Source organism: Camelina sativa, chromosome 17 (genome assembly GCF_030686135.1).
Source record: "Camelina sativa cultivar CO46 ecotype springtype chromosome 17, ASM3068613v1".
NCBI lineage: Eukaryota > Viridiplantae > Streptophyta > Magnoliopsida > Brassicales > Brassicaceae > Camelina > Camelina sativa.
Window position 1 is genome coordinate 10,981,533 of NC_141896.1, and position 27,091 is coordinate 11,008,623.

The following is a 27,091-nucleotide window of genomic DNA, read 5'->3' on the forward strand; positions in this document are numbered from 1 at the left end:
TGACTTTTTTTATGAAGAAAATGATAGAAAATCTTAAACCAATAACAGAAAACTTGAATTCATTAACAATCCAAGATTCTTTTGTTATTAATCTTTTAATGACTTTATAAGACTCTTAATCCAATAACACTAGATTTATAAAGATTTTAGATAACTTTTTACAAACCCACAACTAATAACACCAAACTTTAAAAGAGCTTTAACAAGTCTTGATTGAATAACAACATATTTTACATAACTTTTAAAGTCATTAAAATTCTCTTACAATCCCAAACCAATACCCCTCCCCCCCCCCCCAAAAAAAAAAAACTTTGTGTCCAAATCTATTCAAACTACTCGAAATGAACCAAAATATCTAAAAATTAAGCTTATTTTTTTTTACCTAAATATACTCAAAAATAGTTGTAATACATGAAAATATTTAAAATATCAAAAAATTTAAACTTTTAGACACCTAAGTTATTACAGCTTGTAAATATTAATAAGATATTATTACTAAATATTACAACAATGTCGATCAGTGACCATGTGCATGGGCAAATCAGTGCCAAACACTCCCAAGAACAAGGTGGTCCTCATCACAGGTACTACCGGCACTGGCAAGTCACGCCTCTCCATCGATCTTGCCAACCATTTCTCCGGCGAGATCATCAATTCGGAAAAGATGCAAGTATATAGTGGGATAGAGATTGCAACAAATCTCATCCCACTCAATGAGCAAGGTGGAGTCCCACACCATCTTCTCGGTGACTTTTGCCCGGAAGATGGCGAACTTACCCCAGGAGAGTTTCGCTCTTTAGCGACATTGTCCATCGCTGAAGTTGTTTCCAGAGGGAAACTCCCTATTATAGTTGGTGGGTCCAACTCATTCAACCATGCTCTCCTTGCCGAGCGTTTTGACCCGACCATTGATCCTTTCGCTCCTAGCTCGAGTCTTTCAACCATCTGCGCGGACCTGAGGTATAATTGCTGCATCCTCTGGGTGGATGTTTCAGAGCCGGTTCTGTTCCAGCACTTGTGCAACCAAGTCGATCAGATGATCGAGTATCGACTGTTCGAGCAGCTCAGCGCTTTCTATGACCCTATAGTAGATTCAGGGCCGAGACTTGGGGTTCGGAAGACTATAGGCATATATGAGTTTGATTGATACTTTAGAGTGTGCCCGAGGGAGAGGAACATGGGAATATGGGACCTGGGAAGAAAGCTGGCGTATGAGAAGGCTGTGAAGGGGATGAAAGAGAGGATGTGACAACTGGTGAAGAAGCGGAAACAAAACGATTATGAAGCTGATAAGAGGAGGTTGGGAGATCAAGAAGCTTGACGCCATGGCTGCCATTATGACGGCATTGGGAGAAGGAAGGAGTAGCATGGAGATTTTGCAGAAGGACGTTGTGGAAGAAAGTGTCAAGACTGTGAACAATTTCTTGCTGGAATGGTAGTGTTTTGTTTTCCGACTAAATACATAAAATGTGTGTTAAAAAACAGTTGTAATTTGTGTGTAAAAGTAAATAAAACTCTAATGTATGTTTTAGAGAAAAAACCATGTTATGCTTGTATATGAGTTCTTGAAAACATTTGCATTTCATATGAGCTCTACCAAAATTTATGTTTTTAGTAGCCAATGTTGTGTTTAAGTTCATGACCTATTAAAGCGACAATTATGGCTGATTGTATCAAAGTAAGACAAAGGGAGAAGGACATTGTCGAAGAAAGTTCCAAGATTAATTGTTTGTACTTTGATACATTCGGTCATAATCTCTGCTTTAAAAGAGCCCATTTTTTAAATGTGTTGCTTAAGTTCCGATGAACCGCAGACTCTTAAAAACATAAATATGGTAGAGCTGATATATTGCAAAGGTGTTCAAGTACTCGTATAAAAGCATAATATGGTATTTTTCTTCAAATCATACAGAATTTTATTTATTTATAACACATATTTACATTATTTAATTAGAAAAAAAAACTACCCTTCCAGCAAGAAACTTTTAACAGTTTCCACGCTTTCCTCCACGATGTCCTTCTGCCAAATATCCATACTGCTCAATCCTTCTCCCAATACTTCTGAACTCTTATTCAGCTCCGCCATGATAGCTGCCGTGGCATCAAGCCTTTTGATTTCCCAGCCACCTCTTATCAGCTTGATAATTTTCTCTTTCTGCTTCTTAACAAGCAGACACGTCCTTTCTTTCATGGCCTTGACAGCCTCCTCGTAGGTACATTCTTTCTTCCCAAGTCCCACACTCCTGTGTTCTTCTCCCTTGGGTACATTCTAAAGTACCGATCGAACTCCTCTACGCCTATAGTCTTTCGGACCCCAAGTCGGGGCCCTAAATCGACTATTGGGTCATAGAAAGCGGCCAGCTGCTCGAACAGCCCCGACTCGATCATCTTGTCAACTCGGTTGCGCAAGTGTTGGAACAGAACCTGCTCTGAAACATCCACCCAGAAGATGCAGCAGTTGTACCTCAGGTCCGGGCAGATGGTTGAAAGACTCGAGCTAGGAGCGAAAGGATCAATTGTCGGGTCAAAACGCTCTGCAAGGAGAGCGTGGTTGAATGAGTTGGACCCACCAACTATAATAGGGAGTTTCCCTTTGGAAACAACTTCAGCGATGGACAATGTCGCTAAAGAGCGAAACTCTCTTGGGGTAAGTTCGCCATCTTCCGGGCGAAAGTCACCGAGAAGATGGTGCGGGACTCCACCTTGTTCATTGAGTGGGATGAGATTTGTTGCAATCTCTATCCCACTATAAACTTGCATCTTATCCGAATTTATGATCTCGCCGGAGAAATGTTTGGCGAGATCAACGGAGAGGCGTGACTTGCCAGTGCCGGTAGTACCCGTGATGAGGACCACCTTGTCCTTGGGAGTGTTTGGCCCTGATTTGCCCATGCACATGGTCACTGATCGTGGTTGCTGCGAAATGGTAGTGACGGTGGAAAGGGGAGAACGGAAAAATGATGACAAGGTGATGAATGATGACAAGGTGATGAGTGCTTCCATTTTTTTTTGGTAGAGTAGAGAACACGAAACTGAGTTGGCTTTTTTCTGTTGTTGTTGAAGGAAATTTTTTCGCTTTAACTTAAGCTCTCCCCTCAGTGGTGGTGTAGCCTTCTTATTTATAGTACGTACGTTCATATCAATAATATATATATTTTAACATGTTAGTAAATGCAAATACGTACATGCATGCATAGCCCTATATATTATAGTAGTGTATACACATAAAGAGAAAATTGTAACTGAAGTATTGGAAATGTGTAATATGATGATTTTGTTTTTAAGCTCATAAACATCTTTGACAAATGATGTCCACTCCATTGCTAATTTCTTTGTTTTTATATATGTATTACTAAGTCAAGACCAAAAAACCAAAGATGCATACGCATGTTTCATGTTTGTCGCCCTGACATGCACGAAGAACTTTTGTTTTTTTAGTTTGTTTTAAAAAGTAAATTCAAATTAACTTTTTAACATTGCATGCATCCTTATTTTCATCCTTATAACGAGGAATTTGTTTTTTGGACTGGCTCCAAGAACCGTACAAGTTTCGACCATGCCCATGTTTTAAAACAGCTTACATGTAACCGTCCAAACCACAAGCCATATTAATGTTTGGATGATGAAAGAGATATTGGAAGCTTCTAAGTTCCAGAGAGATTTGTCAAGGTGGGAATTAAGAGAGATGCCTCAGTGAGAAATTAAATTTTAAGTATAAATAATTAAGTAGTCATTGTTAATACGTTACTTTTGAAAAATTTCTTGCGTGTCAGGGAGGAGAAACAAAGTACATGTGAATATTTGGATTTATAAGGTGAAGTTTAAATCACTAACTGGTATTTTAAAGGAGGGGATCAGGAGGGAGTAGTAACGCATACATTCAAATGCTTTTTCAGATAACCCGGAGAAAAATCTGAAGACTCAAACAAACTGTTTTGGTCAATGTATAGTTAATTTTTCTGATTTTGAAACGTTTACTAAAATACATTAATAACCATTTCACAGAATTTGATATGTGTCATTTCCAAGAGTGGGAGCAGGACGGTTACGAAGGGAAGATTCTTAGAAATTGATAATGATATCAAACAGTATAATTTTGCATGTGTAAGATATTGATTTCACCATATCATATTTTCTAATGTCAACAAATGTTTTTTAAAGAACTGAACTTTTGTTTCCACCGTAAAGAAACTAGATGTACTTACGAGCGTGTTTTAAAATCAAAGATATTTTAATGTGATAAATTTGATTAGATTTTGAAATCTATGAAGAAATTATATATTACCTAGCTAGTGTCCTTAATTCTACTGAAAAACATCAAGGATGAGTCCTAGAGGCCATAGATCGAGTGTCACTGACTTAAGAGAATATATGGAGTTAAATCCATATTAAGCTTCTTAAACATAAACAAAATTATATTATTTCAATACTAAGACCATCATTATACCGGTTGAAGTCATTAACGTTTTTTTTTTAAATACTATTTTAATTGAAACAAGTATAAACCAATAATAAGTGGCCATGTGTATAAATAGTGTAGGAATTATTTCTTCTTCATTCTCTTGTCTCTTTAATACTATCTTTTATTATTTACTCATTAAAATTTTGGTAAAGCAACAAGTAACGACCATTGGAGATGCCCTAATGTCTTTACAGATCTGTTTTTGTGTGTTTTGCTTTTACTTTTTTAAAGATGCTTAAAGATATTGTAAATTCTAATTTGAAATTTTATACTTGTATTATTATTCCAAAGCATTAATATATGATGATTGAAAATATAACACTTTGAAAAGCTAAGCTTTTAAGATCTTTGGAAATTGTTGATTTTTAAAAAACCTTTTTTTATATATTTATTAAGAAGTTATGGACATACATTCCCTCAGGCCAAGGACCATAGCATTTTATATGGTCATCTCCCAAGGATTGTCTCTCGAACCAGCGATCTCTAGACTTTGCCAGAGAGTCTTTACCAGTTGAGCTATCGAAGCTTGTTTTTTTTAAGAACTATACAAGATGTTAGCAAAGTATTAAGTTAAAATTGTTTGAAGAGAAACAAAAAATAACACATGCAAATAAAATCAATTGTAGAAATATAGATAATTTTGAAATTATGAAAGTGATTGGAAAAACTTGACCAAACTCTTGTTTAGTTAAATATGTAAAATTTTATGAATACCATCTCATTGATTAACATCACATGAAAATTTCTCTAAACAAACTTTTTTCAAGACATCATGTTCTCTAATTAATAATTTTTCATAGCTCAACAATTATCGAAATTTTTAACAGCTGTTTACAAATTACCTGCAGCCATTGCGTTCTTTGTGGAGCCTAGATGTTGGTTGACTATCGAGCAAGCTTCACTCCTTGATTTCTTGTCATATTGAGAACACGATTTGTGTCTCCTTACCTTTTTTTTTCATTTTTAGTACTTTCATTCCGATTTGTTTTTAAAAATTTGAAAGAAAAATGTATGAAACGTTTTTTAGGAAGTTTTCTATTATGCTTTCAGTTTTTATATACAAGTAGATTTGTTGTTGGACGATAGAATCTATGTTTCTTCCAACACGCGTAATGATGTGAGTAATATTGTTTTCATTTTATTTTTTGTTTTATCTGCAAAAATTTTATATAGAAAGTAAATTTGTCGTTGGACGATAGAATCAATGTTTCTTGCATTGAGAACACGCGTTGCGACATGAGTAATATTGTTTTAATTTTTTTTTTGATTTACAGTTTTTTATAAAAGATAGAAAGTAGGTTTGTCGTGGGACGATAGAATCGATGTTTATTGCATTGCAAACACGTGTTATGATGTGATCAAAGTTCATAAAAACCTGTATATATATAAAAACAAAAAGATGTGAAAATAAAGACGTGTAAAACAAAAAGGTGCGAAAACTAACAAGTTCAAATATTGAAAGCTAGGGGTACGACGAAGAAACAAAATTGTTGGATCAAAATATTTTAACTTTATATAAACAAAGAGGTGTAAAACAAAAAGGTGTGAAAACTAATGGGTGCCAACATGCAAAGTTGGAGGTGCGACAAAGAAACACAATTGTTGTATTGAAACTTTGCAACTTTTGAGATCATTAACAAAGGATGAGATTATTAATAATACTCAAAGAATAAAATTTCTTCTCAAAGTTCATAAAAATCTGTATACTATATATATATATATATATAAAAATAAAAAGGTGTGAAAACAAAGAGGTGTGAAACAAAAAGGTGCGAAAACTAATAAGTGCAAACAATGAAAGCTAGGGTATGACGAAGAAACACAATTGTTGGATCAAAACATTACAACTTTATATATACAAAGAGGTAATATAAAACAAAAATGTATAAAAACTAATGGGTACCAACATGGAAAACTGAGGGTGAGACGAAGAAAAACAATTGTTGGATCGAAGAAATGTGATAAAGAGGTGTGAAACAAAAAAGTAAAAATTAATAGGTGCGATTTTTAAAATATGGAAATATGACCAAAAACACGATTATTAGAAAAATGACTTGCAACTGTAAAGATCATTAATAATTTTAGATCGTTAGATGAGATAACATAAACAATCTCATCTGTTAAATTAAAGTTTACCTCCAAAAATGAATTTGCTATTATATATAGATGATAGTTTTTTTTTCTCCTACTTTCTCAGTTTTCACTATTAATACGCTTACTCGTATCTTTATGGTCGGTACAAAATTAATTTGTTGAGAGTTTTGGGATATTGTTAACCCTATGCTAGGACAATAATCGAACCATGGTGTTAGGATTGGTTGGCCTAATGCCATAATTTCAAAGGTTTGATTATTGACTTCCCGAACAATTTAGTTTGGCCACTAATCAATTATATTATCTATACGTAGATTTTTTTTCTTTCATGTAATCATGTACTTTTTCTATGTATATGTTTAGTTAATCCAATGGAAGTATTTTTTATTTATTTTATAATTATTAAACGCATATGAAGTATTAATTTACATATGACATATATCCACGAAATACCAAATATTATTACATTTTGTACATATTGATAGCAAATTTTCTAAGATCTTCAATCAAAGTCTTGGTGGCTTTGATGGTGATCCCACGAATGATCCAAGAAACCGGTGGCACGTTAAGAAGAGACGCAGGCTGAAAGATAAGCTCCATTCTCACCGTCGATGCAATCCTTCCTTTTCCGCCGCTACATCTTCTGTATTCTTCTCGACTCTTCGGCTCTCTTTGGTTGCACAAGCGTTCTGAATCTACGTATAGAGGCTCTATCTTCCACCTACCCTCGAACACTTTCATGTAATTCATTGTGTTTTTCTTTTTCGTGTATTTTGCCTAAGCAAAAGATCGAACCCCATAATATATGCACCAAAAACTGAATTACTTCTTGTGAGGGATAGAGAGAGAAATTAAGTGATCTTACTCTAAGAGTTTGATGGTTTTCATCGATAATTAGATGAATTGGGATAGTTCCCGAAAACAAAAGAAACTTCCATCTCAGAACTTTGCTCACATCCGTGATTTGTCTTGGTCCATCCTTCTTCAAAACCTTTGTTGATTTGTTTTCCTTCATAGTAAAAAGCACCACACACTCTCAATTATATATTTACTGTTTATTAATTAATACTCAATTAAAATTATAAAGTTATATGAGAAAAAAACAAACCAGACGTTGTCGTCTACGGTCATCATCGACTACATCGTCCGCAGAAAAGAATGTTATGTTTCTTGGATTAGTGAGCATCTCATAGGCTCCTGGAGGGATTAATCCCACTGTGAGTTCTATGTTCATATGGCAAATACCATTTTTTGTTTTCACCTGCAAAAGAACAAACATGTATAAAAAGTTATTTTTCGTAAATCTTTAAACGTAATGGGATGTTGTTTTTTTCTTCTTCTTTCTGATTTTGCTATTACCTTAAACTTAGCAGGAGGAACATACCATGGATGCTTCTTCTTCTCTGCATGCCAAAGTTTTGATTGCGTTCTCATCTCCTTTAAATCAAAATATTTAGTATCCACGGCATACAGTGACTTGGATCTAACATCCCCAGGTTCCGTAGCTGCATTCTACAGGAAGAAACATAAACTAATTTCTATATTTAAAGGATATATATATATATAGTAATTTATACTGTTTGCTGATTTGCTCTTACATCACCAGGTTCGGCGTACCATGGTTTTAGATTGGTATCTTTCTCTGACATTGAATTAGACTCAACATCCTCATGTCTCCCAGATTCAGCCTACAAAAACAATAAAGAATTAATAGTAGTTTATACTTATTTGAATTGTTGGATTCTCTGATTGATGAAAACGAAACCAACCTTAGGACGTTGTTGAATGTTCAGATTGATCCAGCCACCAAATCCAGGATATAGACTCATTTCTCTCTCAAATGACGATACAAAGCTTGTATAGTTGCATCTATGAAATTTTAGGAATCTTAGTTAAGACTTGATTCATATTTAGACATTATACAGTATGCAACTGAACAAAAAGGTGTACGTACACGTTTACCTACCTTGTAACAAAGAAGTGGACATGACAGCTCCATTCTCGTGAGTTCTTGACGTACAAGAAAGAAGCTTCCTCTGGACTATTGTGTCATAGTCTCATTTTTCTGAAAAAAATTATAGAAACTTGAGTGTGGTAGCTTTTCCCCGTTACTGAGAAAACCTATTCACTATCCGTCAATAAACATTAAATCTACATTTTTTCATAGATTTAGTTTTTCTTTGTGTACTATAAAGCTAGTTTGAGTTGGTATTGTTGCAGTTCATACCTGAATACATCCACATAAGGTATGTTTAACAAAAAAAAAAAAACAAAAGAACATAATCTTTTCGATTCTTGCACAAGCGTACCACTTTATAGCTACCTTCAAATACTTTCATGATCTTAGATATATAAGGATATATAAGATAAGAAACGAAGTGTGTTGGAAATATATAATCTTATATTTATCATTTGACCGATCGCATACAACATATTTTATGATGCATGCTGGGCATCGAGTTATAGGCCTAAAGTATCACTGATCACGTCCTAAAGTAAACGCGCATTTTTTTTTTTAAAGTTAAGGATTGTAAGAATATATTAAATTTGAAACACACAAATGCCGATATGCATGCGTATTTAAGTTAGTGTTTAAATTTTCATGTTTGTTGCTTGAAAGTCTTTATAACATTATTATCTAGAGTCACTCTCGTAACACGACACTCGCATGTTGAAGCATTTTGAGCAGAGTTGTGGTGGTCTTGATTGTAATATCACGAATAAACCAAGAAAATGGCGGCAAATTAAAAGGAGGATATGGCTGAAAGTATTGGTCCATTGTTACTTTCGATGCTATCCTTCCTCGTTCGCCACTACAAGTTTTGTATTCTTGTAGACTCTTCGGCTCCTTTTGCTTGCACAAGCGTACTGAATCAGCATATAGTGGCTCCACTTTATAGCTACCTTCGAATACTTTCATGAAAATCATTTTCTCTTTTTTATATTTTGCCTATGTCCGCAACAAGCAAGAAAACACAAGTTAAAGACAATAGTAAGAAAAAATAGTGAGGCTTATTAAAGAACGATACAAAATATTGATTACTGTGAGGGTATAAAACTTCTTCTTACTGTAAATTTTTTTTGGTTTTCATCCACAATTAATTCTATCGGGATAGAACCCGACCACCAAAGGAAGTCCCATGCCAGAGCTTGCTGCACCTTCACGATCTGCCTCGGTCCATCCTTCTTTAAAACTTTTCTTGATTTGTATTCCTTCATCAAAAAAAAAAAATATCACACTCTCAAGTACTTCTACTATCATTAATACCACACTCGGAACATATGATAGGGAAAAAACCAGAAGTTGACGCCCATGCTTGTTCATATCAAAGAAGAGTGGGCCGTCATTTGGATTAGTGAAAAGTTCGAAGACTCCATCAGGTATCCAGCCCAATGTCATTTCTATGTTCATATGGCATAGTCCCTTTTTTGTCGTCACCTTAAAAAAGAATTAAATATTAAGATCGTTATTCGTTTACAAAATAACATTCATAAAACCTAGCTAGTATACTTCAATAAACTGTTACTTTTGACTTCAAAATATTGACATGGTATCAGTCTAGCAGAGCAAGGTTTAACCTAGGATTCTCCAAATTATTCTTTCTAGTATACAATCAAGTATTTAGATTTTTGGTAGCCTATTTGTTATTATTACCTTCACCTTAGGAGGGGCATCATACCATGGATGCTTCTTCTCTCCAACACTCCAAAGTTCATATTGCTTCTTCATGTCCTCTTTGTCATAATATAATTGATTATTACTATCTTTCTCTGACACTGAATTAGTATTAACATTCGCAGATGTTTTGGCCTCAGCCTACATTAAGAAACATCAGTTACAATACTTTATACTAATTTGACTTGTCGAGTTCTCTAATTGATGGAGATGAAACTGACCTTGGGAGGCTGCTGAGTGTTCTGATTGATCCAGCCACCAAATCCAGGAAATACCCTCATTTCGCTCTCAAAAGTTTGTCCAACAATACTTACCTAATCAGACAGAAAAAGCCCAGAAAATGTGGTACAATGTTTGTATATATATTATGATTTGAGGCCATAAAAGCTTGGTTCAGATTTTAGAAAAAAAAAAAAAAAAAAAACACAACATAAACCAGAGGTAATAGTGTACGTTAGGATTTACGTGTGGAGAAACAAAGAAGTGGACAGCTCCATCCTCGTGAGTTTTACGTAATGAATAACACAAAACAGTTATTCCCTTATTTCGTATGTATTTTGAATTTTTGAAGAATGGCGCGTGCCCTCACGGGTACTAGTTTGTGTTGTATTGTAATGTTGATTTCTTGAAATCTTATGAGTGTTGTTTGAGTATTAAACTACGAAGAGGTTACTATTCAGATAATTAAATGAATTAAGTATTATAACATGAATGTCAAGTATATCCGCACTAGCTGTCCCAAAGGCTTGTTCAATTTATTTGTTGTTTCAATATATAAGATCCAAGGTTTCTATACCAAAATGTTGTATCTATTTCTTTAGTTAAATGGAAACATTTTACCAAAAAAAAAAAACATATCCACATAAACAGTATACCTAACCATATCTTTGATAGAAGAATTGTTTTGTTTAAACTGAAAAGTGAAAAGCATGCATCTTATATAATATGAGAAGATTTTTCTCAACTTTTGCTAAGGAGAGGACATTTGGCATGTTATCTATCTAACACCTGTCTTATTTTGTTGTTTGGACTTAATTAACTAAATTCATTTGTACTTTGGACCTAAGTAACTACTGGCCCATAAAATAAAATAAAAAACTCTCAACATTTCATTTTTTCCTTCTTCAATAAAAACCATTTCTAGGCCTTTGTTGATCTAAAACCACCATTTATCAGTTTTTGGGTTTCATCCTAGGAAAAATTGATGATAGTTTATTTTGAAATGATAAATAGGGGTTTCAATCTTATATATGATTCAGGGGTAAGAACAAATTCTAAATTATGTAAAAATTTGATTTATTGGTCTAAATCTTATAAATGATTCATGGGCAAGAAAGAATTCTAGATTTTGTTAGATTGTGGGATGTTTATGTGTTCTCAGAATAAATTATCATCAATTTTCCTAGGACCTAAGTAACTACTCGCCCATAAAATAAAATAAAAAACTCTCAACATTACATTTTTTCCTTCTTCAATAAAAACCATTTCTAGGCCTTTGCTGATCTAAAACCACCATTTATCAGTTTTTGGTTTCATCCTAGGAAAAATTGATGATAGTTTATTTTGAAATGATAAATAGGGTTTCAATCTTATGTATGACTCAGGGCAAGAACAAATTCTAAATTATGTAAAAATTTGATTTATGGGTTTAAATCTTATAAATGATTCATGGGCAAGAAAGGATTCTAGATTTTGTTAGATTGTGGGATGTTTATGTATTCTCAAAATTCTCTTATCAATTCATAAATTTCTAGCTCAAATTTTCAATTTTGGGTTTCCATTCCTGCTTAGTTTTTGGCATTTAGTCTTATATAACCTAATGGTGGGATGTTTTCCGTAATTAATTTGGTAATTGCTTACTCATTTATTCCTCATTAGATCTTACCAATTCTTTTTCAATAAAAGTAGTATTCTTTTCCTTTTCCATAAAATTAGAATCCATCCCTAATTACTCTCCTTTTAACACAAATTTTCAGTCATTATTATTTAATTTCAGTCATTAGGTTCCTATGAAGAATTATCTTATTTTTTATATATTTTTCCAAATTTTAATAGGAATTCTTGAATAATTTTAATAGCTTCACTTGCTTGGCCTATGGGTCGGGCTTTGAACCATGTTTTATTTTTACTTCAAGTTGTCGTGTTTGTTGGTTGTGTTAATATTACTACATCATGAAAAAATTAACTATCATGATTTAATAAGTTGAACAAGGTTTTGTTCCTTTCTTATATTTTAGAATCTCTATTTTTTTTTATTTTTTTTTTTGGCATTCATGTGGTAAAGCAGGCTAAAACTTCTACTTATTGGACGATGCATATGAGTCTTTCTATTGTAAATTTAGTTTCTTATTAGTCTTCATCTTTAAAGAAAAAAAAAGTATTTTAAACTATTATAAAAAAGGAAAATTGTATGTTACTATCATATGCTTAAAAAACCATGTTGTTAAGCTTGTAATGTCTTTTTATCTCATGGTACGATATGAGTTGCAAATTTCTATATTATATCTGATTAATTTGACTTCTATAGTGAGTAGTATATGCTAATTGTATATTGGTATCATATATTTTTAGGAATCTTAGTATCAAATAGCGCATTTTCAAAAATAACCCTTTTTCCTATGTCACTTTTCAATAATACTCTTTCATGTTGTTCATTTTCAAAAATATCCATTTTTTATGTATAAAATGACTAAATTCTAAATTCTAAACTCCAAATACTAAACCCTACCCCATCAAAATTATATCCTAAATATAAAATAGAGAACCCACACCTTAAAAAAAATTCTTAAAATTAAGTTAACATATTGAAATTTGTGTAAAAAAGGGCAAAAATGAAAATATTCAAAAATGGGGTATTTTTGAAAAGAGGTATCTCAAAAAGGATATTTCTAACAAATTCTCATATTAGAAAGAGGTTCCAAAATTTCTTTACATTAAAAATATAATATTATATGATGAGACTCACTAATGCACATGCTCTAATTAATATGTATGGAAAATCTAAAGGGAAAAAAAACCATAAATACTCTACTATATAATCAAATTTCTCCATGTGTTGAAATACTCTAATACTATATATAAAATGAAAACTCAAGTAACATCAAACAAATAAACCCAAAACAAATTTATATGATGAATATATATTTAAAATCACAAAATAATCATTACTGAGTAAACAAATAAAATCTAATAATCTCCAAATTACTAAAATTGAATAACAATGTAAGCTAAAATCATGCGTAGCACGAGATGACTTCTAGTTTTTTATATATTCGCCTAGCTATTAGGATTCCTTTTTGAATAAACTGCATATATACCACAATAACCGGTTCATTTCGATCGGTTTTTAAGCTTTTCAAACTTTTCGTAAAGTAATACCGGCTTTTCTAAGATCTTCAAGCAAATTCTTGGTGGTTTTGATGGTGATCCCACGGATAATCCCAGAAATTGGTGGTGTATTAAGAAGAGAAGAAGGCTGAAAAATCTGTTCCATTATCACTTTCGATCCAACTTTTCCTTGTCCACCGCTACATATTTTGTATTCTTCTCGACTTTTTGGCAACCTTGTCTTGCACAAGCGTTCCTGATCTACGTAGTCTGGCTCAACTTTCCAGCTACCCTCAAACACTTTCATTAGCATCATTTTCTTTGTCGTATATTTTGCCTATGCAATATATATTCAAAACACTAATTAATTCATCCAAAATTTGAACTAATCAAAACATATGATAAGCTTTCTTACTGTTAGATTTTTATGGTTTTCATGGATAATTAGATGTATTGGGATATCTCCAGAAAACAACCCAAGGAAGTTCCAGGACAAAGCTTTTTCCACCTTAGTGGTTTGCCTTGGCCCATCCTTTCTCAAAACCTTTGTTGATTTGTTTTCCTTCATTGGAAAAAAAACCACACTCTCAATTTAGCTTATATAAATTTATAGTATATCAATACTCAGTTTACAACTATGTAAAAAAAATACCAAACGTTGGCGCCCGGCCTTGTCCTCTTCGAAGAAAGGAAAGTTGTTTGGATTAGTGAACATCTCGTAGACTGCTTCAGGAGGCAATCCCAGTTTGAATTCTATATTCATATGGCAAAGGCCCTTTTTGTTGTCGCCTTTAAACATTCAAGATGTAAGAAAGTTTTGAAGAAATTTTACTCTTAATCCTAGCAATTCCTCTTAGAGGCAATAAAAATCTAAAAGTTTTGAAAATTTTGTTTGCTATTTGGTCTTACCTTCACCTTAGCTGGAGCATCATGCCATGGATGCTTCTTCTCTGCAGCTCTCCAAAGTTTTGATTCCTTCTTTACCTCAGCTACGTTATAGTATTTAGGATCTACAACCCACACAGAATTAGATGCGGGGCTCTTGGACTCGACCTACAACAAAAAACACTATTCTAAATTTTATTTGACTTCTTTGAGTTCTGTGATTGATAGAGTTGAAATTGACCTCATCAGGCTCTTCAATATTCTGATTGATCCATCCACTAAATCTAGGAATTACACTCATTTCTTTCTCAAATTTTAGTCCACAAAGGATACTAGCAAGAGAAAATGACGATCAAAATCTAAGATAAAAGCTTGATTTAGGTATATATAAAATACAAATATGAAGAAACGTATAAGAATGTACAAGGGAAAACGAATTGGGCAGCTCAATCTTCATGAGTTTCTGACGTACAGGCGTCAACTACATGAATCCTAAATCCTTAATCCTCCTCTTGTCCCATCAATTCAATCTTTGGATGTGTCAAATTTGATTTGATATTGATTCTTTGAGTCAACGTTTCTCCACAATAAAAATGTAAAATTAAAATTCTCTTTTCATTATGAAAAAACATTGCATAAAACTTTGATAGAAATTACCTTTATTATTTTTTTTTAACTTAAGTTGCTTCAATTAATTGCTTCATAGTTTAAGGTTTTTGTTTCTTTTATCTGTTTGGAAATACCTTGGATTTTCCGGTTATTTATTTAGTTGTTTATTTGGGAGTAAAAGATTGTTCCTAATTTCAGTTGGTTTTGTTTTTGAGTATATAGATTAAACATTTTTGAGATTATCAAAACGAGTTTTTGACTCTGGTCTCAACGTGATTTCTTTGTCGACAAGAAGCAGTTTCTATGCCATTCACGTTTTGGAATCATCCGGTTGAACCATTTCATGCTTTTACATTGTACCAGATATAATATTGGTATTGAGCTTTGTTACAACTTGCAACATACATATGTGTGATCAGTTAGGTTAGTGTTTTCCATGTTTGTAGCTGGATGTCTTTATAATGTCGCGTTATCTAGAGACTCACTCTCGTAGTACGGCACCCGCATGTTGAAGCATTTTGAGTAGAGTTTCGGTGGTTCGGATGGTGATATCACGAATGAACCAAGAAATTGGCGGCAGATTAAAAGGAGGATATGGCTGAAAATATTGGTCCATTGTTACTTTCGAGGCAACTCTTCCTTGGCCGCCACTACATGTTTTGTATTCTTGTAGACTCTTTGGCTCCTTTTGCTTGCACAAACGTTCTGAATCTACGTATAGTGGCTCTATTTTCCAGTTACCTTTGAAAACTTTCATGAACATCATTTTCTCTTTCTTATATTTTGCCTGTCCACAACAAGCAAAATGAAAAAATCAAAGTTAAATTTCACCAATACAAAACAAAAATAGTAATATTTATCAGAAAACATACAATATATATATTGATGATTGTAAGGGGCACATAGAAGCAAACTTCTTACTGTGAGATCTTTTTTGTTTACATCGACAATTAGCTTTATCGGGAAATATCCAGACCACCAAAGAAAGTCCCATGCTACAGCTTTCACCAACTTCACCGTCTGCCTCGGTCCATCCTTTTTCAAAACCTTTCTTGATTTGGTTGCCTTCATCAGAAAATATCATACTCAGGTCTTACTATACAATTACAACCACATTAGAAACATAGTGTCCATATCCATATCAAGGAAAAAACCAGAAGCGGGCGCCCATTCATATCCATATCGAAGAAGAGTGAGCCGTTATTTGGACTAGTGAAAAGTTCGAAGACACCATCAGGAGTCAAGCCAAATGTCAATTCTATATTCATATGACAAAGACCCTTCTTTGTTGTAACCTTCACACAAAAAAAAATATAAGGAAACTTAAAGCTTAGTATCCTTAATTTTACCAATTTCCTTTAAAGATCTAAATATTTGAATTTATTAACTGATTTGCTATAATTACCTTCACCTTAGGAGGTGCATCATACCATGGATGCTTCTTTTGTGCAGCTTTCCAAAGTTCATCTTGCCTCTTCATCTCCTCTTCGTCATAACTTGGTTCTTCCTCATTATTGGTATCTTTCTCTGATCTCCTGGACTCAGCCTACATCAACAAATAGAGTTATTGTTTATGTTAATTTACCTTTGCGCGTTCAGCGTTCTCTAATTGATGGAAATGAAACTGACCTGAGGATCCTGTTTTATGTTCTGATTGATCCAACCACCAAATCCAGGAAACACACTCATTTCTTGAAATATTTTATCACGACGATCCAACGCTAGAGTCTAGCTATTATGGTTTGAGGAACACCAAGATGAAACTGAGATATGGTACACGTTATGTTTTACGTATGGAGAAATAAAGAAGTGGGCAGCTCCATTCTCGTGAGTTTTACGTATTGAAGAAAGAAATAAGTTAATTCCCCTTTCCCTTATGTCGTATATATGGACAGAACCATGCATAGAATTTTCAAGGTGCAGTTTTTTTTTTTTTTTTTTTTTTTTTTTGTAGTTTTCGTTCTGTCTTAGTATTTTATAATGTAATAACTATATAGTTTTCTGAATGCGGAAAAACACAATTTTCCTTGACTGAACTTTAAAGTATTATATACTTTATAATCTTTTGAATGTGGATAAAATATACAACTCCGACTAATATATAAACCCTTTTTGTAGTTTGATATATACTTGATAAAACAGTGCTATATAATAGAAGGAAACGTATATCCTCCTGTATTCCGGATATTTAATTTGATTTACAATCGTTGAATTTTATTTGCTATGTTTGTTGCTTGAACCCGTTATAATAGCAGTGACACAGAAGTTACTACGTATAGAATTAACTGAAGTAAACCTAACTCACATGTCAAAAATTCGCAGCAGCTAGCCCAAAGGCTTGGAGCTACAGTACTTTTGGTTTGTAAGATCCAAAGTCACAAAACATTGTATCCGTTTTTTATAGTTAATGGAAACTCTTTACCAAAATAAAATAATAATATCCGCATTAAAAAGGACATACCCAACAGTAAATTTGATACTTGTATTGTATTCGTCAAAATGAAAATTACGAAACTTTCAATTTTCCATTTACAATAAAGTGTTCACCACAGTGCCGGTCCATTTGAGATGTATGGTTTTTTTTCAAACTGTTCGTAAAGTTGTACCCGCTTTTCTGATATCTTCGAGCAGAATCTTGGTGGTTTTGATGGTGATCCCACGGATAATCCAAGAAACTGGTGGCAGATTAAGAAGAGGAGAAGGCTGAAAGACCTGCTCCATTGTTACCTTCGACCCAACCTTTCCTTTTCCGCCACTACATCTTTTGTATTCTTCTCGAGATTTCGGCAACCTTGGCTTGCACAAGCGTTCCTGATCTACGAAGTCTGGTACCACTTTCCAGCTACCCTCCAACACTTTCAAGAACATCATATTCTTTGTGGTATATTTCGCCTAAGCAAAAGGGTATTTAAACACAAATTAATTAACTCGAAAGCATACAAAATCAATTGATTGTTCTTGTGAAGGATATAGATAAGCTTTTTACTGTAAGATTTTTATGGTTTTCATCGATAATTAGATGTATTGGGATTGCTTTAGACAAGAAAAGGAAGTTCCAATGCAAATCTTTTTCCATCTCTGTGGTCTGCCTCGGTCCATTTTTCTTCAAAACTTTTCTTGATTTGTTTTCCTTCACAGGAGAATAAAAAAAAATCTCTCAAATAATTTCTATATAATCAATACTCAATTTAAAATATCACCAATGGTACAAGAAAAAAACACCAGACGTTGGCGCCCGGCCTTATCCTTTTTGAAGACTGGATAGTTGTTTGGATTAGTGAACATCTCGTAGACTCCTTCAGGAGGCAATCCCAGTTTAAATTCTATGTTCATATGGCAAAGACCATTTTTTGTTGTCACCTTCAAACACAAAAAGAAAATGGTAAGGTATACCTCTTGGAGGCAAGACAAATCTAAAAGTATTGAGATTTTGTTTGTTGGTTTGGTCTTACCTTCACCTTAGCAGGAGCATCAGACCATGGATGCTTCTTCTCTGCAGCTCTCCAAATTTCTCCTTCCCTCCTCACCTCATCTAAGTCGTAATATTTAGGATCTACCGCCCACACAGATTCAGATTTAGGGCTCTTGGACTCTCCCTACAACAACAAAGAGTATTCAATATTTATTTGACTTCCTTGTGTTCTCTGATTAATGGATTTGAAACTTACGTCAAGAGGCTCCTCAGCATTCTGATTGATCCAGATACCAAATCCAGGAATCACTCTCATTTTGTTTTGAAAACAAAGTTTCGTCCACAAACGATACTACCCTAATTATATTAGAGCAAGAGATAATGACGATCCAAATCTTAGCTAAAAGCTTGATTTAGGTTTAGAAAAAATACAATATGAACTAGAATCTGAAAGAATACGTATATCTTTTACGTTTTACGTACAAGGCAAAACAAAATGGGTGGCTCGATCTGCATGAGTTGTTGACGTGTATGCAACATCTACATGAATCCTAAATCCTCTTCTTGTCCCTTCATTTGAATCCATAAACATTTTTTAGAACTAACAACGAGCTTTTTGACATATCGGTTGATAAGAATCACTTTCCATACCGTTTACGTTTTGAGTCACCCGGTTAATTCTTCTTCGTGCTTTTACTGACCATCTACTGAGGTATGTAACCACGACGTAATAGTTTCATTATAAGGAAAATTATTTAAACTTTTATAACAGCTAACCAATTAGAATTCCGATGTTGGGATTTATATGAAGTGATATTCTTTCTTTTGTTTTTTTTCTTGGTCAGAACTTGATTCTATTACAACTTGATTCTGTTATAATATTCCAATGTTTGATTTTAATATTTATATCCAAATGGTATAACTAGCCAATATCGAATTTGAAAGAGTTCAAACGCTTTTGATAATGGCTGCCCGAACTTGAAGATCTTCGACTAGAGCCTTGGTGGTCTTGATGGTGACCCTACGAATGTACCATGAAAGCGGTGGAAAATTAAGATAAGAAGATGGCTTAAAAGACTGGTCCACTGTCACTCTCGAGCCAATCAATCCTTTTCCGCCGGTACATTGTCTATACTCTTCTCGATTCTTTGGCAGCCTCGGCTTGCAATAGCGACTGTTGTCTATGTACCATGGCTCTATTTTCCACTTACCATTGAACTCTTTGAACATCATATTCTTTTTCGGAATCAGATATAGTGCCTGTCCACAGTAAGCAAATAAACCAATTTTTTCTTACTTTCTTTTATATCCAAAAAATCTTCCGGACCAAAGACCATATAAAGAAAGAAAAACGTTCCTTACGCTGAAATCTTTTCGGCTCTCGTTGAGATTTAGATGTACCGGGATAGCTCCAGACCACCAAAGGAACCTCCATGGCGCCTCTTTTTCCACTTGCACAAGCTTCTCTGTCGGTCCACGATCGCTAAGAACTTTACTTGATCTGTGTTCCTTCATAAGAAAAATATCACATTCTCAAGTATTTCTCTATTATGAATACTCCAATAATATAATAATAAGAAATCAGAAAATAAATACCAGAATTGGGCGCTTTTTCATCATTGAGTACCATGATGGGTTCTCGTAAGTAGTGAAAATGTCGAAGACTGCTTCAGGAGGCAATCCAATTGTAAATTGTATGTTGATATGGCAAAGATCCTCATATTTTGTCACCTTCAAACATATATAGATGTAAGAAACTTTTTTATATAATATTTCTCTAATTTCAACGGTTTTAATACAAAGGCCATATAAAATGGAAACAAATTTACCTTAAAATAACATATTAAGACAATTTACAATGGATTTCTGAAACAAAAACCTATTTAGGGCCGACTTAAAATTTGTATACATTACATTATCCTCACATTACTCTAGTCTCTACGTACCACACATAAAAAAGGATCATTATTTAATAATTATATTAACTATATTAAGAAAACACGTTAGAATAATTTTAAGTAATAAAAGGGTTACCATGGTCTTTATAGATAAAATAATTGCAGTGATTTTTTAATATGAAAAACAATATAAATGCGGTAAATAATCATATCAAAACAAAAGTTGTAGCTATAATCAGTAATTAAAAAAAAATCAACTCGTTTGGAAGTGAACCCCATAATAATCACAATCATCAACTACTTACGTATGTTTAAGAATCTTTATAGATTTAAAAAGGGGTTCGAGAAATTTACACAAAAAATAGCCTAAGTTAATATTCAGACTCAGCATCGTGATTGTATCACACTATTTACATATAGTTAAGTACTGCATGTCTTTACAACAACAACAACAACAAAAAATCATAAGCGACTCTAAATTTTTTTTAAAAAAAGCACTTTAATAATAATAAACAAATAATAATAATAATAATAATAATAATAAATTGACGGGTTTTTACTTGTTTTGGCTGCTAATAAAAAAATAAGTATGTCAAATCGAGGGTGTAAAAAAACAAGCACTATGATGAGTCTGAATATTAACCTTAGTTAATTGTTTTCATATCTTTAGTTAAATAAATTTTAATGCTCTTCAACACACACACACACACACACAAGGTTTTCATGGTTCAACCGTCAGGCCAAATCTTAGAAATGAGAATTTCTTTGTTGGTTTGATATCTTACCTTCACCTTAGGAGGATAATCATGCCATGCATACTTCTTCTCTGAAGCTCTCCAAAGTTTCATTTGCTTCTTTAATTCCTCTCTGTCCTCAGGATAAGTCTCTGACACTGACTTTGGTTTCACTTTCCCAGATTTCTTGGATTCAGCCTACAACCAACATATATAATCATAACCTAACTACTATAATTAAACGATATAGTAATTTATATTTGATTTGACTTCCTAGAGTTCTCTGATTCATGGAAATGAAACTGACCTTTGTAGGCTGTTTTGTGTTCTGATTGATCAAGCTAAAGCCAGGAAATATACCCATATCTCTCTGAAAATTAGTCCACAAATAATACTATACCTGATCAGGACAAGAAAATTCAAGGAGCTTGTATATGATGAATTTAATATAAACTTGATTTAGATTTAAACAAATATACAAATATGAAAATGAAAGATTATAATAACAAGGGGCTGGTGGTGGAGCAGTGTACGTATACGTTTACATACTGCGAAACAAAAAAAAGTGAGCAGCTCGATTTTAGTGAGTTTTTGACGTAGAGGCAAGACCTAAATTGTGAGCATTCTGCTGTAATGCTGTTCTAACTTGTAAAGTCTTTAAAAAATTCCAATTTTCACAACATGAAACAAAATTTCCCTTGATCAATTTTTCAGAATATAACAGGAAACCCCTACATATTTTCATAAGTATAAACTTTGTCTATTAGTTTTGCAGATTGAGCTCAGACGAGCATACAACTGTAAGATCATGCTTTCTAAGGTCAAATTCCTTTCTCTTATTTGATGGGAAGTACAAAGACTTTTGTGTAGAACACGTACAATACATATAATATAATGGTAACGGGTGAGATCACGTATAATACATATAAACGTGAGTTTCCGCAAAAAAAAATCCATACATAAAAGCATACATTATTTTTATTATTTTAAACCATAAACCATAACTTAATGGTGTTGACTGTTTAACAAACCACAAAAAGAAAAAGCGTTTAAATTTTAACATAGTTGTGATTCGTTGTTTCAAAAATAATAGTTATCATGAGTTGGAGCCATAACGGAATCAAGATGTGGAGCTTAATATTACAAAAATCATAACAGTAATTTGTGATCACCAGATTTTGTGCTGATATTTCATAATCGCACACAAACGTGAGTCTAGAGATCAAATTTTCCCTATAGCTCACTTAACTAGAGAACTCAATAAAGTCCCTTTGAGCTATTCATTACGTAAAAATTAATGGATACCGGAGTTAAGCGTATAACAAGTAAATAACTGAATTCATATTTTGTTCTGGTCATTAAAGTAAATTTTTTTTAAGTTAAAGTCTTGAAGACCTATTCAAGCATATTGATAAGATTCTTGGTGGTTTTGATGGTGATCCCACGGATGAACCAAGAAAATGGTGGCAGATTAAGAGGAGAAGAAGGCTCAAAGTATTGGTCGATCGTCACCTTCGATGCAATCCTTCCTCGTCCACCACTACATTTTTTGTACTCTTCTCGACCCTTTGGCTTGATTTGTTTGCACAAGCGTTCCGAATCTATGAATAATGGCTCCACTTTCCAGCTACCCTCGAATACTTTCATGAACTTCACTTTCTTTTTCTTGTAATTTCCCTAAAATAAAGATATCATCAAACCCAAATTCTAACTCGGACAAAAAGTTAACAAAAACAACTGATTCTTGTAAAATATATAGCATGATATAAGCTTTTTACCGTAAGATCTTTTTGGTTGTCTTCGACAATTAGTTTTATTGGGAGAGATCTAGACAACCAAAGGAAGTTCCAGGATACAATTTTCTCTACCTCGGCAATCCGCCTCGGTCCATCCTTCCTCAAAAGTTTTCTTGGTTTGCTTTCCTTCATAAGAAAGAGATCATACTCTCAAGTATTTGCTATAATCAATAGTCAATATTTGAAAAATACATTGATAAAAATAAAACCAGAAAATTTTTCCCGTCGAATTCTTTAAAGTATTGGTTGTTGAGTGGATTAGCAAACACTAAGTAGACTGATTCAGGAATCCTGCCAACCGTCAATTCTGTGTGTATATGGCAAATGCCCTTGTTTGTTGTCACCTTCAACCATCCAAAATTAAAAGAATAATAAAAAAATATATAAGAAAATTGCTTAACTAGTTTTAACAATTCATCTAAATGCAAGATTTTTATATTTTCTTTACTAATTTGCTATTACCTTCATCTTAGGAGAGGGATTTACCCATGGATGCTTTTTATCTTCATCTATCCAAAGTTTTGCTTGCTTATCCACTTCATCTCTATCATAATATTTAAATTCTAACGGTGGCTCTGAATTAGATTTAGCATTCTCAGATCTCTTGGACTCAGCCTACAAAAAAAAAAAAAAAAAAAAAAAAAAAAAAAAAAAAACAGAGTCATAATCACTTTCTATCTATTTGACTTTCTTGGGATAATTTTCTGATTTTTGATGGAAATAAATCTAACCTTAGGAGGCTGTTGATTGTTCTGATTGATCCAGCCACCAAATCCACGAAACACACTCATTTCTCTCTCAAGTGATTAGTCCACAAAGTCGCAAATGACTATCCGAAGCTTACGGTTTTGAGAATTTTTTGATAAATATTTGTGTTAGATTTAGAAGGAAAAAAAAAACAAAGATGACAATATGATAATATTGGAGAAGTGTACGTTACGTATGGTGAATCAAAGAAGTGAGCAGCTTGATTCTCATGAGTTCTTGACGTATAGGCAAGAAGCCAAGAACAACATGAAGACAAACAAAATGAAGGTTTTAAATCACATTTCTGTGTTTCTCTACGTCAAAAGTTTAAAACTACAAAATCATAATTGTACGTAAAAGCTTAACATGAGATTTTGTTAGCTGATTTGGCAATACATTCACCTTAGCAGGGGGATATTAATTACTAAACTTTGTATATATTGATTGTTTGTTCGCTAAATGAAAAATACGTAAATTTACATTTTTCAAGCTTAGTATCCCACTATGCGGATTTTAAATATAGCATTTTGTGTCTAATACTACTGCCAAAATAGAAGTGGTAAATTAAATGCCAAATGTTAAGGGGCTGGTTTCAAGCGTCTCGGAACATGATACTTGCATCTTGAATTTGTTTGAGCAGTCTTTTTGTGGTTTTGATGGTGATCCGACGAATGTACCAAGATGACGGTGGTAGATTAAGAAAAGAATATGGTTGGAAGTACTGGTCCATTGTCACTTTAGATGCAACCTTTCCTTGTCCGCCGCTACATCTTTTGTATTCTTCTCGACTCTTTGGCTCTCTCTCCTTGCACAAGCGTTCTGAATCCACATATAATGGCTCTATTTTCCAAGAACCCTCAAATACTTTCATGAACATCATTTTCTCTTTCTTATATTTTGCCTACCCATAAGCAAGAGAAACCCCAAGTTAATTAAGTTTCCCTAACAGGAAACAAAAACTGTATGATTTTAATTTATAAGAGATATAAGGAAAGTTTCTTACTGTAAATTCTTTTTGGTTTTCATCAGCAATTAGAGTAAACGGAAAAGCTCTATACCACCAAAGAAAGTCATAGGTCAGAGCTTTCTCCAACTGCACGACCTGCCTTGGTCCATCCTTCATCAAAACCTTTCTTGATTTGTTTTGCTTCATAAAACGAAAAAAAAAAATTATCACACTCTCAAATATATATATATTTCTATCATTAATACCACATTTGAATCATAAAATATTAAGAGAAAAAAAAAAAAAAAAAAAAAAAAAACCAAAAGTTCACGCCCAGTCTCATTGTCGATCCTGAAGAAAGGAAAGTTGTTTGGATTAGCGAACAAATCGTAGACTCCTTCAGGAGGCAATCCCACTGTTAACTCTATGTGCATGTGGCAAAGACCCTTTTTTGTTGTCACCTTCAAACATCAACATATAAGATTTTTTTTTTCTTTTATTAGTTCCACAAATTCCTTTTGAGAAAACAAATCATATATATTGAGGTTTCAATTTGTTTGCTGATTTAGTCTTATACCTTCACCTTACCAGGAGCATCATACCATGGTTTCTTCTTTTGTGCATCTCTCCAAAGTTTTCCTTGCTTCTTGGCCTCCGCTTTGTCATAATAAAATTCCCGTTTATTACTACTATCTTCCTCTGACACTGAATTAGATTCAACATTTTCAGATTTCTTGGACTCGGCCTACAAACAACAAACAGAATCATAATCTAGTTTCTATAAGACTATATGAACCTAATAGTAAGCTAGATCGATTTGACTTTCCCTGTTTCTATAAATTAATGATGAAATATAACTGACCTTAAGAGGCTCTTGTATGTTCTGGTTGATCCAGCCAACAAATCTAGGAAATACACTCATTTCTCTTTAAAAACTCAGTCCAAAAAGTAAATTACCTCATGCAAGAAAGAGAAGTGGCGATCTAAAGCTTGGTACTATATGTTATGCTTTGAGGAATCTTCGATTAAAAGAAAGCTTGATTCAGATTTTAACCAATTTTCAAAATGATAATGAGATAATAGTGTACGTTAGGTTTTACGTACCCAAGAATAGAGGAATTGGGGCAGCTCAATTCTCATGAATTACTAACGTACAGGTGAGAGCTACATCATGTGAGAGGAGACATAATGTTATTATCTGTTTGTGTTACCTGTCTATTTTCACTAAGAAAATGTATATTTTCTGTTATTCTTTTTTTTTTCTCTTCTATTTTTTTTTCCTTTCTGATCTGTTTACGAGTCAGAGAATTCAGTTGATCTTCGATCGATTAGACGCGTTAATAGTTCATTTGCAAAATACGTTTACAACTGATGGCAGCCGACAGGTGTTAATATCAAGGAAATCGAGATCTACCGAGACCAACTAGAAGGATCTTAGCTTTATCATAACTTTACCATCATATCTCTACGATCATGTATAAAATACTCACCTTATATTAATGAATAAACCAAGCCTTTCTATATTATATCAGTTAACAACATATTAGACAAATCAATTAAATATTTCTTTTTATCTAATACTAGTAATGATTAAATCAGAAATTTTCGTTAGGCAAATTTTGTGCTAGTCAAATGTTGTGAACTAAATAATCTCCGCATCATCAAGTGGGAATCGTGGGACCATTGTATAAATGAAACAAAAATGTGTGAATACTTGATCGTAGATGATGAAATCTTTTTTAAAACAAAAAAAAATATATCAAAAAGTTAACCTTGCAAAAGTTAGAAAGAGTATCTATAATAAATAATGCATATAATTGTATTTCTGGATGCCCAAAATTTTTCAGTTCAATACTGATTTGGTTCTAATTCTTTCGGTTTTGATTCTTTTCTGTACGCCACATGTATATAAAATGAATTGGAACTAACCAAACATTCTCTCAAGCAGGTCTGCCATTGAGTGTTGCTTGTCCATACGGGAGAATAACTACTACGGTAATATTGTTAATTTCCAGCCACTCCTGATATATAATCCTCAAACTTTCTTTTTTCATTAACTCAATAAACATTTTTCATTAACTCAATAAACATCTTCAGTAACGTTCTTGAATTTCTAGTCTAATCTAATGTCTTAACAACTACAAATGAAACACATAAAAAACTTACTTATAAAGCGTTTTTGATCGGTTCTCAAAGTTTGTAGGTGTATAATTAGTACTCAGTAGCATTCAACATTTTCTTTGTTGCTTCATCAAACAAGCTCAACTACTTGATATATATTAGGAATATTTACATTTATCTCTAAAGTATTATTTACATTTGTATTTATTCTCGAATAGAAAACTTAGCTTTATCATATCTCTACCATAAAAATACTCACCTTATATTAATGAATAAACCAAGCCTTTCTAAATTATATCAGTTAACATATTAGACAAATCAATTAAAATATTTCTTTTTATCTAATACTAGCAATGATTAAATCTGAAATTTTCGTTAGGCAAA

The 27,091-nt window shown here is 33.1% G+C and overlaps 8 protein-coding genes, 1 long non-coding RNA gene and 2 pseudogenes across 18 annotated transcripts; 1 reads left to right on the top strand and 10 right to left on the bottom strand.

Annotated features, from left to right (window-relative positions):
* Nucleotides 1-474: 474 nt before the first annotated feature.
* On the top strand, nt 475-1,439 carry LOC104759386 (adenylate isopentenyltransferase 6, chloroplastic pseudogene; annotated as a pseudogene).
* A 453-nt stretch (nt 1,440-1,892) lies between these two features.
* Nucleotides 1,893-3,283, bottom strand: LOC104756726 (adenylate isopentenyltransferase 6, chloroplastic pseudogene; annotated as a pseudogene). Its single transcript, XR_015586793.1, has one exon. The product of XR_015586793.1 is annotated as an adenylate isopentenyltransferase 6, chloroplastic pseudogene (transcript).
* A 1,182-nt stretch (nt 3,284-4,465) lies between these two features.
* On the bottom strand, nt 4,466-5,502 carry LOC147923484 (uncharacterized). Its single transcript, XR_015586795.1, has 2 exons — nt 5,305-5,502; nt 4,466-5,004 (listed from the first exon to the last, which is right to left on the bottom strand). It is a non-coding gene; the product is annotated as an uncharacterized LOC147923484 (long non-coding RNA).
* Nucleotides 5,503-6,914: 1,412 nt separating this feature from the next.
* Nucleotides 6,915-8,520, bottom strand: LOC104756727 (uncharacterized). 2 transcript variants are annotated; one of them, XM_087495319.1, is made up of 6 exons: nt 8,326-8,520; nt 8,155-8,244; nt 7,916-8,068; nt 7,665-7,817; nt 7,422-7,565; nt 6,915-7,277 (listed from the first exon to the last, which is right to left on the bottom strand). In XM_087495319.1, exons 1-6 carry the CDS (start codon nt 8,383-8,385, stop codon nt 7,191-7,193), a joined length of 687 nt encoding a protein of 228 aa, XP_087351445.1. In that variant the 5' UTR covers nt 8,386-8,520; the 3' UTR covers nt 6,915-7,190. The 2 variants fall into 2 exon arrangements, with proteins under 2 accessions (XP_087351445.1, XP_010477657.2); XM_010479355.3 differs by having other exon boundaries at nt 6,915-7,333; nt 8,326-8,508.
* A 582-nt stretch (nt 8,521-9,102) lies between these two features.
* On the bottom strand, nt 9,103-10,704 carry LOC104756729 (uncharacterized). The gene is made up of 6 exons (XM_010479358.3): nt 10,686-10,704; nt 10,454-10,546; nt 10,212-10,373; nt 9,855-9,995; nt 9,626-9,769; nt 9,103-9,506 (listed from the first exon to the last, which is right to left on the bottom strand). Exons 2-6 carry the CDS (start codon nt 10,511-10,513, stop codon nt 9,201-9,203), a joined length of 813 nt encoding a protein of 270 aa, XP_010477660.1. The 5' UTR covers nt 10,514-10,546; nt 10,686-10,704; the 3' UTR covers nt 9,103-9,200.
* Nucleotides 10,705-13,285: 2,581 nt separating this feature from the next.
* On the bottom strand, nt 13,286-14,815 carry LOC104756728 (uncharacterized). 4 transcript variants are annotated; one of them, XR_015586794.1, is made up of 5 exons: nt 14,686-14,815; nt 14,469-14,612; nt 14,212-14,348; nt 13,975-14,121; nt 13,286-13,896 (listed from the first exon to the last, which is right to left on the bottom strand). XR_015586794.1 is itself a non-coding variant. In XM_019239610.2 (5 exons), the coding sequence occupies exons 1-5, from the start codon at nt 14,743-14,745 to the stop codon at nt 13,588-13,590; spliced, it is 798 nt and encodes a 265-aa protein (XP_019095155.1). In that variant the 5' UTR covers nt 14,746-14,815; the 3' UTR covers nt 13,461-13,587. The 4 variants fall into 4 exon arrangements, 3 of the variants coding, with proteins under 3 accessions (XP_087351450.1, XP_019095155.1, XP_087351451.1); XM_019239610.2 differs by having other exon boundaries at nt 13,461-13,896; nt 14,212-14,344; nt 14,464-14,612; XM_087495324.1 differs by lacking the exon at nt 14,686-14,815 and having other exon boundaries at nt 13,376-13,896; nt 14,469-14,605.
* A 553-nt stretch (nt 14,816-15,368) lies between these two features.
* On the bottom strand, nt 15,369-16,908 carry LOC109130226 (uncharacterized). The gene is made up of 5 exons (XM_019239609.2): nt 16,683-16,908; nt 16,459-16,599; nt 16,208-16,348; nt 15,975-16,118; nt 15,369-15,840 (listed from the first exon to the last, which is right to left on the bottom strand). Exons 1-5 carry the CDS (start codon nt 16,740-16,742, stop codon nt 15,535-15,537), a joined length of 792 nt encoding a protein of 263 aa, XP_019095154.1. The 5' UTR covers nt 16,743-16,908; the 3' UTR covers nt 15,369-15,534.
* A 610-nt stretch (nt 16,909-17,518) lies between these two features.
* On the bottom strand, nt 17,519-18,902 carry LOC104756730 (uncharacterized). Its single transcript, XM_010479359.2, has 5 exons — nt 18,722-18,902; nt 18,506-18,649; nt 18,276-18,413; nt 18,040-18,183; nt 17,519-17,945 (listed from the first exon to the last, which is right to left on the bottom strand). The coding sequence occupies exons 1-5, from the start codon at nt 18,779-18,781 to the stop codon at nt 17,637-17,639; spliced, it is 795 nt and encodes a 264-aa protein (XP_010477661.1). The 5' UTR covers nt 18,782-18,902; the 3' UTR covers nt 17,519-17,636.
* A 363-nt stretch (nt 18,903-19,265) lies between these two features.
* On the bottom strand, nt 19,266-21,654 carry LOC147923485 (uncharacterized). The gene is made up of 5 exons (XM_087493811.1): nt 21,405-21,654; nt 21,149-21,295; nt 20,062-20,196; nt 19,828-19,974; nt 19,266-19,725 (listed from the first exon to the last, which is right to left on the bottom strand). The coding sequence occupies exons 1-5, from the start codon at nt 21,459-21,461 to the stop codon at nt 19,414-19,416; spliced, it is 798 nt and encodes a 265-aa protein (XP_087349937.1). The 5' UTR covers nt 21,462-21,654; the 3' UTR covers nt 19,266-19,413.
* A 694-nt stretch (nt 21,655-22,348) lies between these two features.
* On the bottom strand, nt 22,349-23,783 carry LOC104774478 (uncharacterized). Of its 2 annotated transcripts, none has more exons than XM_087493815.1 (5): nt 23,625-23,783; nt 23,356-23,508; nt 23,193-23,237; nt 22,876-23,019; nt 22,349-22,774 (listed from the first exon to the last, which is right to left on the bottom strand). In XM_087493815.1, the coding sequence occupies exons 1-5, from the start codon at nt 23,682-23,684 to the stop codon at nt 22,493-22,495; spliced, it is 684 nt and encodes a 227-aa protein (XP_087349941.1). In that variant the 5' UTR covers nt 23,685-23,783; the 3' UTR covers nt 22,349-22,492. The 2 variants fall into 2 exon arrangements, with proteins under 2 accessions (XP_087349941.1, XP_087349940.1); XM_087493814.1 differs by having other exon boundaries at nt 23,103-23,237.
* Nucleotides 23,784-24,061: 278 nt separating this feature from the next.
* Nucleotides 24,062-25,634, bottom strand: LOC104756732 (uncharacterized). Of its 4 annotated transcripts, none has more exons than XM_010479363.2 (5): nt 25,449-25,634; nt 25,175-25,291; nt 24,907-25,047; nt 24,644-24,787; nt 24,062-24,541 (listed from the first exon to the last, which is right to left on the bottom strand). In XM_010479363.2, exons 1-5 carry the CDS (start codon nt 25,506-25,508, stop codon nt 24,233-24,235), a joined length of 771 nt encoding a protein of 256 aa, XP_010477665.1. In that variant the 5' UTR covers nt 25,509-25,634; the 3' UTR covers nt 24,062-24,232. The 4 variants fall into 4 exon arrangements, with proteins under 4 accessions (XP_010477665.1, XP_010477663.1, XP_087349938.1 ...); XM_010479361.2 differs by having other exon boundaries at nt 25,164-25,331; XM_087493812.1 differs by having other exon boundaries at nt 25,175-25,331; nt 25,449-25,589.
* Nucleotides 25,635-27,091: the final 1,457 nt, after the last annotated feature.

Excerpts from the sequence above, each read along its gene's own strand:
- LOC147923485 (XM_087493811.1), bottom strand. The coding sequence starts at position 21,461 with ATGGGTATATTTCCTGGCTTTAGCTTGATCAATCAGAACACAAAACAG. Across the intron at positions 21,296-21,404 it reads ACACAAAACAGCCTACAAAG|GCTGAATCCAAGAAATCTGG; the intron begins GTCAGTTTCATT and ends TGTTGGTTGTAG. Across the intron at positions 20,197-21,148 it reads ATTATCCTCCTAAGGTGAAG|GTGACAAAATATGAGGATCT; the intron begins GTAAGATATCAA and ends ATATGTTTGAAG.
- LOC104756727 (XM_010479355.3), bottom strand. The coding sequence starts at position 8,385 with ATGAGTCTATATCCTGGATTTGGTGGCTGGATCAATCTGAACATTCAA. Across the intron at positions 8,069-8,154 it reads GGTACGCCGAACCTGGTGAT|AATGCAGCTACGGAACCTGG; the intron begins GTAAGAGCAAAT and ends TTCTTCCTGTAG. Across the intron at positions 7,566-7,664 it reads ACCGTAGACGACAACGTCTG|GAAAACAAATCAACAAAGGT; the intron begins GTTTGTTTTTTT and ends TTTACTATGAAG.
- LOC104774478 (XM_087493814.1), bottom strand. The coding sequence starts at position 23,684 with ATGAGTGTGTTTCGTGGATTTGGTGGCTGGATCAATCAGAACAATCAA. Across the intron at positions 23,509-23,624 it reads ACAATCAACAGCCTCCTAAG|GCTGAGTCCAAGAGATCTGA; the intron begins GTTAGATTTATT and ends TTTTTTTTGTAG. Across the intron at positions 22,775-22,875 it reads ACAACCAAAAAGATCTTACG|GGAAATTACAAGAAAAAGAA; the intron begins GTAAAAAGCTTA and ends TCTTTATTTTAG.
- LOC104756729 (XM_010479358.3), bottom strand. The coding sequence starts at position 10,513 with ATGAGGGTATTTCCTGGATTTGGTGGCTGGATCAATCAGAACACTCAG. Across the intron at positions 9,996-10,211 it reads ATGCCCCTCCTAAGGTGAAG|GTGACGACAAAAAAGGGACT; the intron begins GTAATAATAACA and ends TTCTTTTTTAAG. Across the intron at positions 9,770-9,854 it reads AGCATGGGCGTCAACTTCTG|GAATACAAATCAAGAAAAGT; the intron begins GTTTTTTCCCTA and ends TTTTTGATGAAG.
- LOC104756730 (XM_010479359.2), bottom strand. The coding sequence starts at position 18,781 with ATGAGAGTGATTCCTGGATTTGGTATCTGGATCAATCAGAATGCTGAG. Across the intron at positions 18,414-18,505 it reads ATGCTCCTGCTAAGGTGAAG|GTGACAACAAAAAATGGTCT; the intron begins GTAAGACCAAAC and ends TTGTGTTTGAAG. Across the intron at positions 17,946-18,039 it reads AAAACCATAAAAATCTTACA|GCGAAATATACCACAAAGAA; the intron begins GTAAAAAGCTTA and ends CCTTTTGCTTAG.
- LOC109130226 (XM_019239609.2), bottom strand. The coding sequence starts at position 16,742 with ATGAGTGTGTTTCCTGGATTTGGTGGTTGGATCAATCAGAACATAAAA. Across the intron at positions 16,600-16,682 it reads ACATAAAACAGGATCCTCAG|GCTGAGTCCAGGAGATCAGA; the intron begins GTCAGTTTCATT and ends TTGTTGATGTAG. Across the intron at positions 16,119-16,207 it reads TGAATGGGCGCCCGCTTCTG|GCAACCAAATCAAGAAAGGT; the intron begins GTTTTTTCCTTG and ends TTTCTGATGAAG.
- LOC104756732 (XM_010479361.2), bottom strand. The coding sequence starts at position 25,508 with ATGAGTGTATTTCCTAGATTTGTTGGCTGGATCAACCAGAACATACAA. Across the intron at positions 25,332-25,448 it reads ACATACAAGAGCCTCTTAAG|GCCGAGTCCAAGAAATCTGA; the intron begins GTCAGTTATATT and ends TGTTGTTTGTAG. Across the intron at positions 25,048-25,163 it reads ATGCTCCTGGTAAGGTGAAG|GTGACAACAAAAAAGGGTCT; the intron begins GTATAAGACTAA and ends TGATGTTTGAAG.
- LOC104756728 (XM_019239610.2), bottom strand. The coding sequence starts at position 14,745 with ATGAGTGTAATTCCTAGATTTAGTGGATGGATCAATCAGAATATTGAA. Across the intron at positions 14,613-14,685 it reads ATATTGAAGAGCCTGATGAG|GTCGAGTCCAAGAGCCCCGC; the intron begins GTCAATTTCAAC and ends TTTTTGTTGTAG. Across the intron at positions 13,897-13,974 it reads AAAACCATAAAAATCTAACA|GCAAAATATACGACAAAGAA; the intron begins GTAAGAAAGCTT and ends TATATTGCATAG.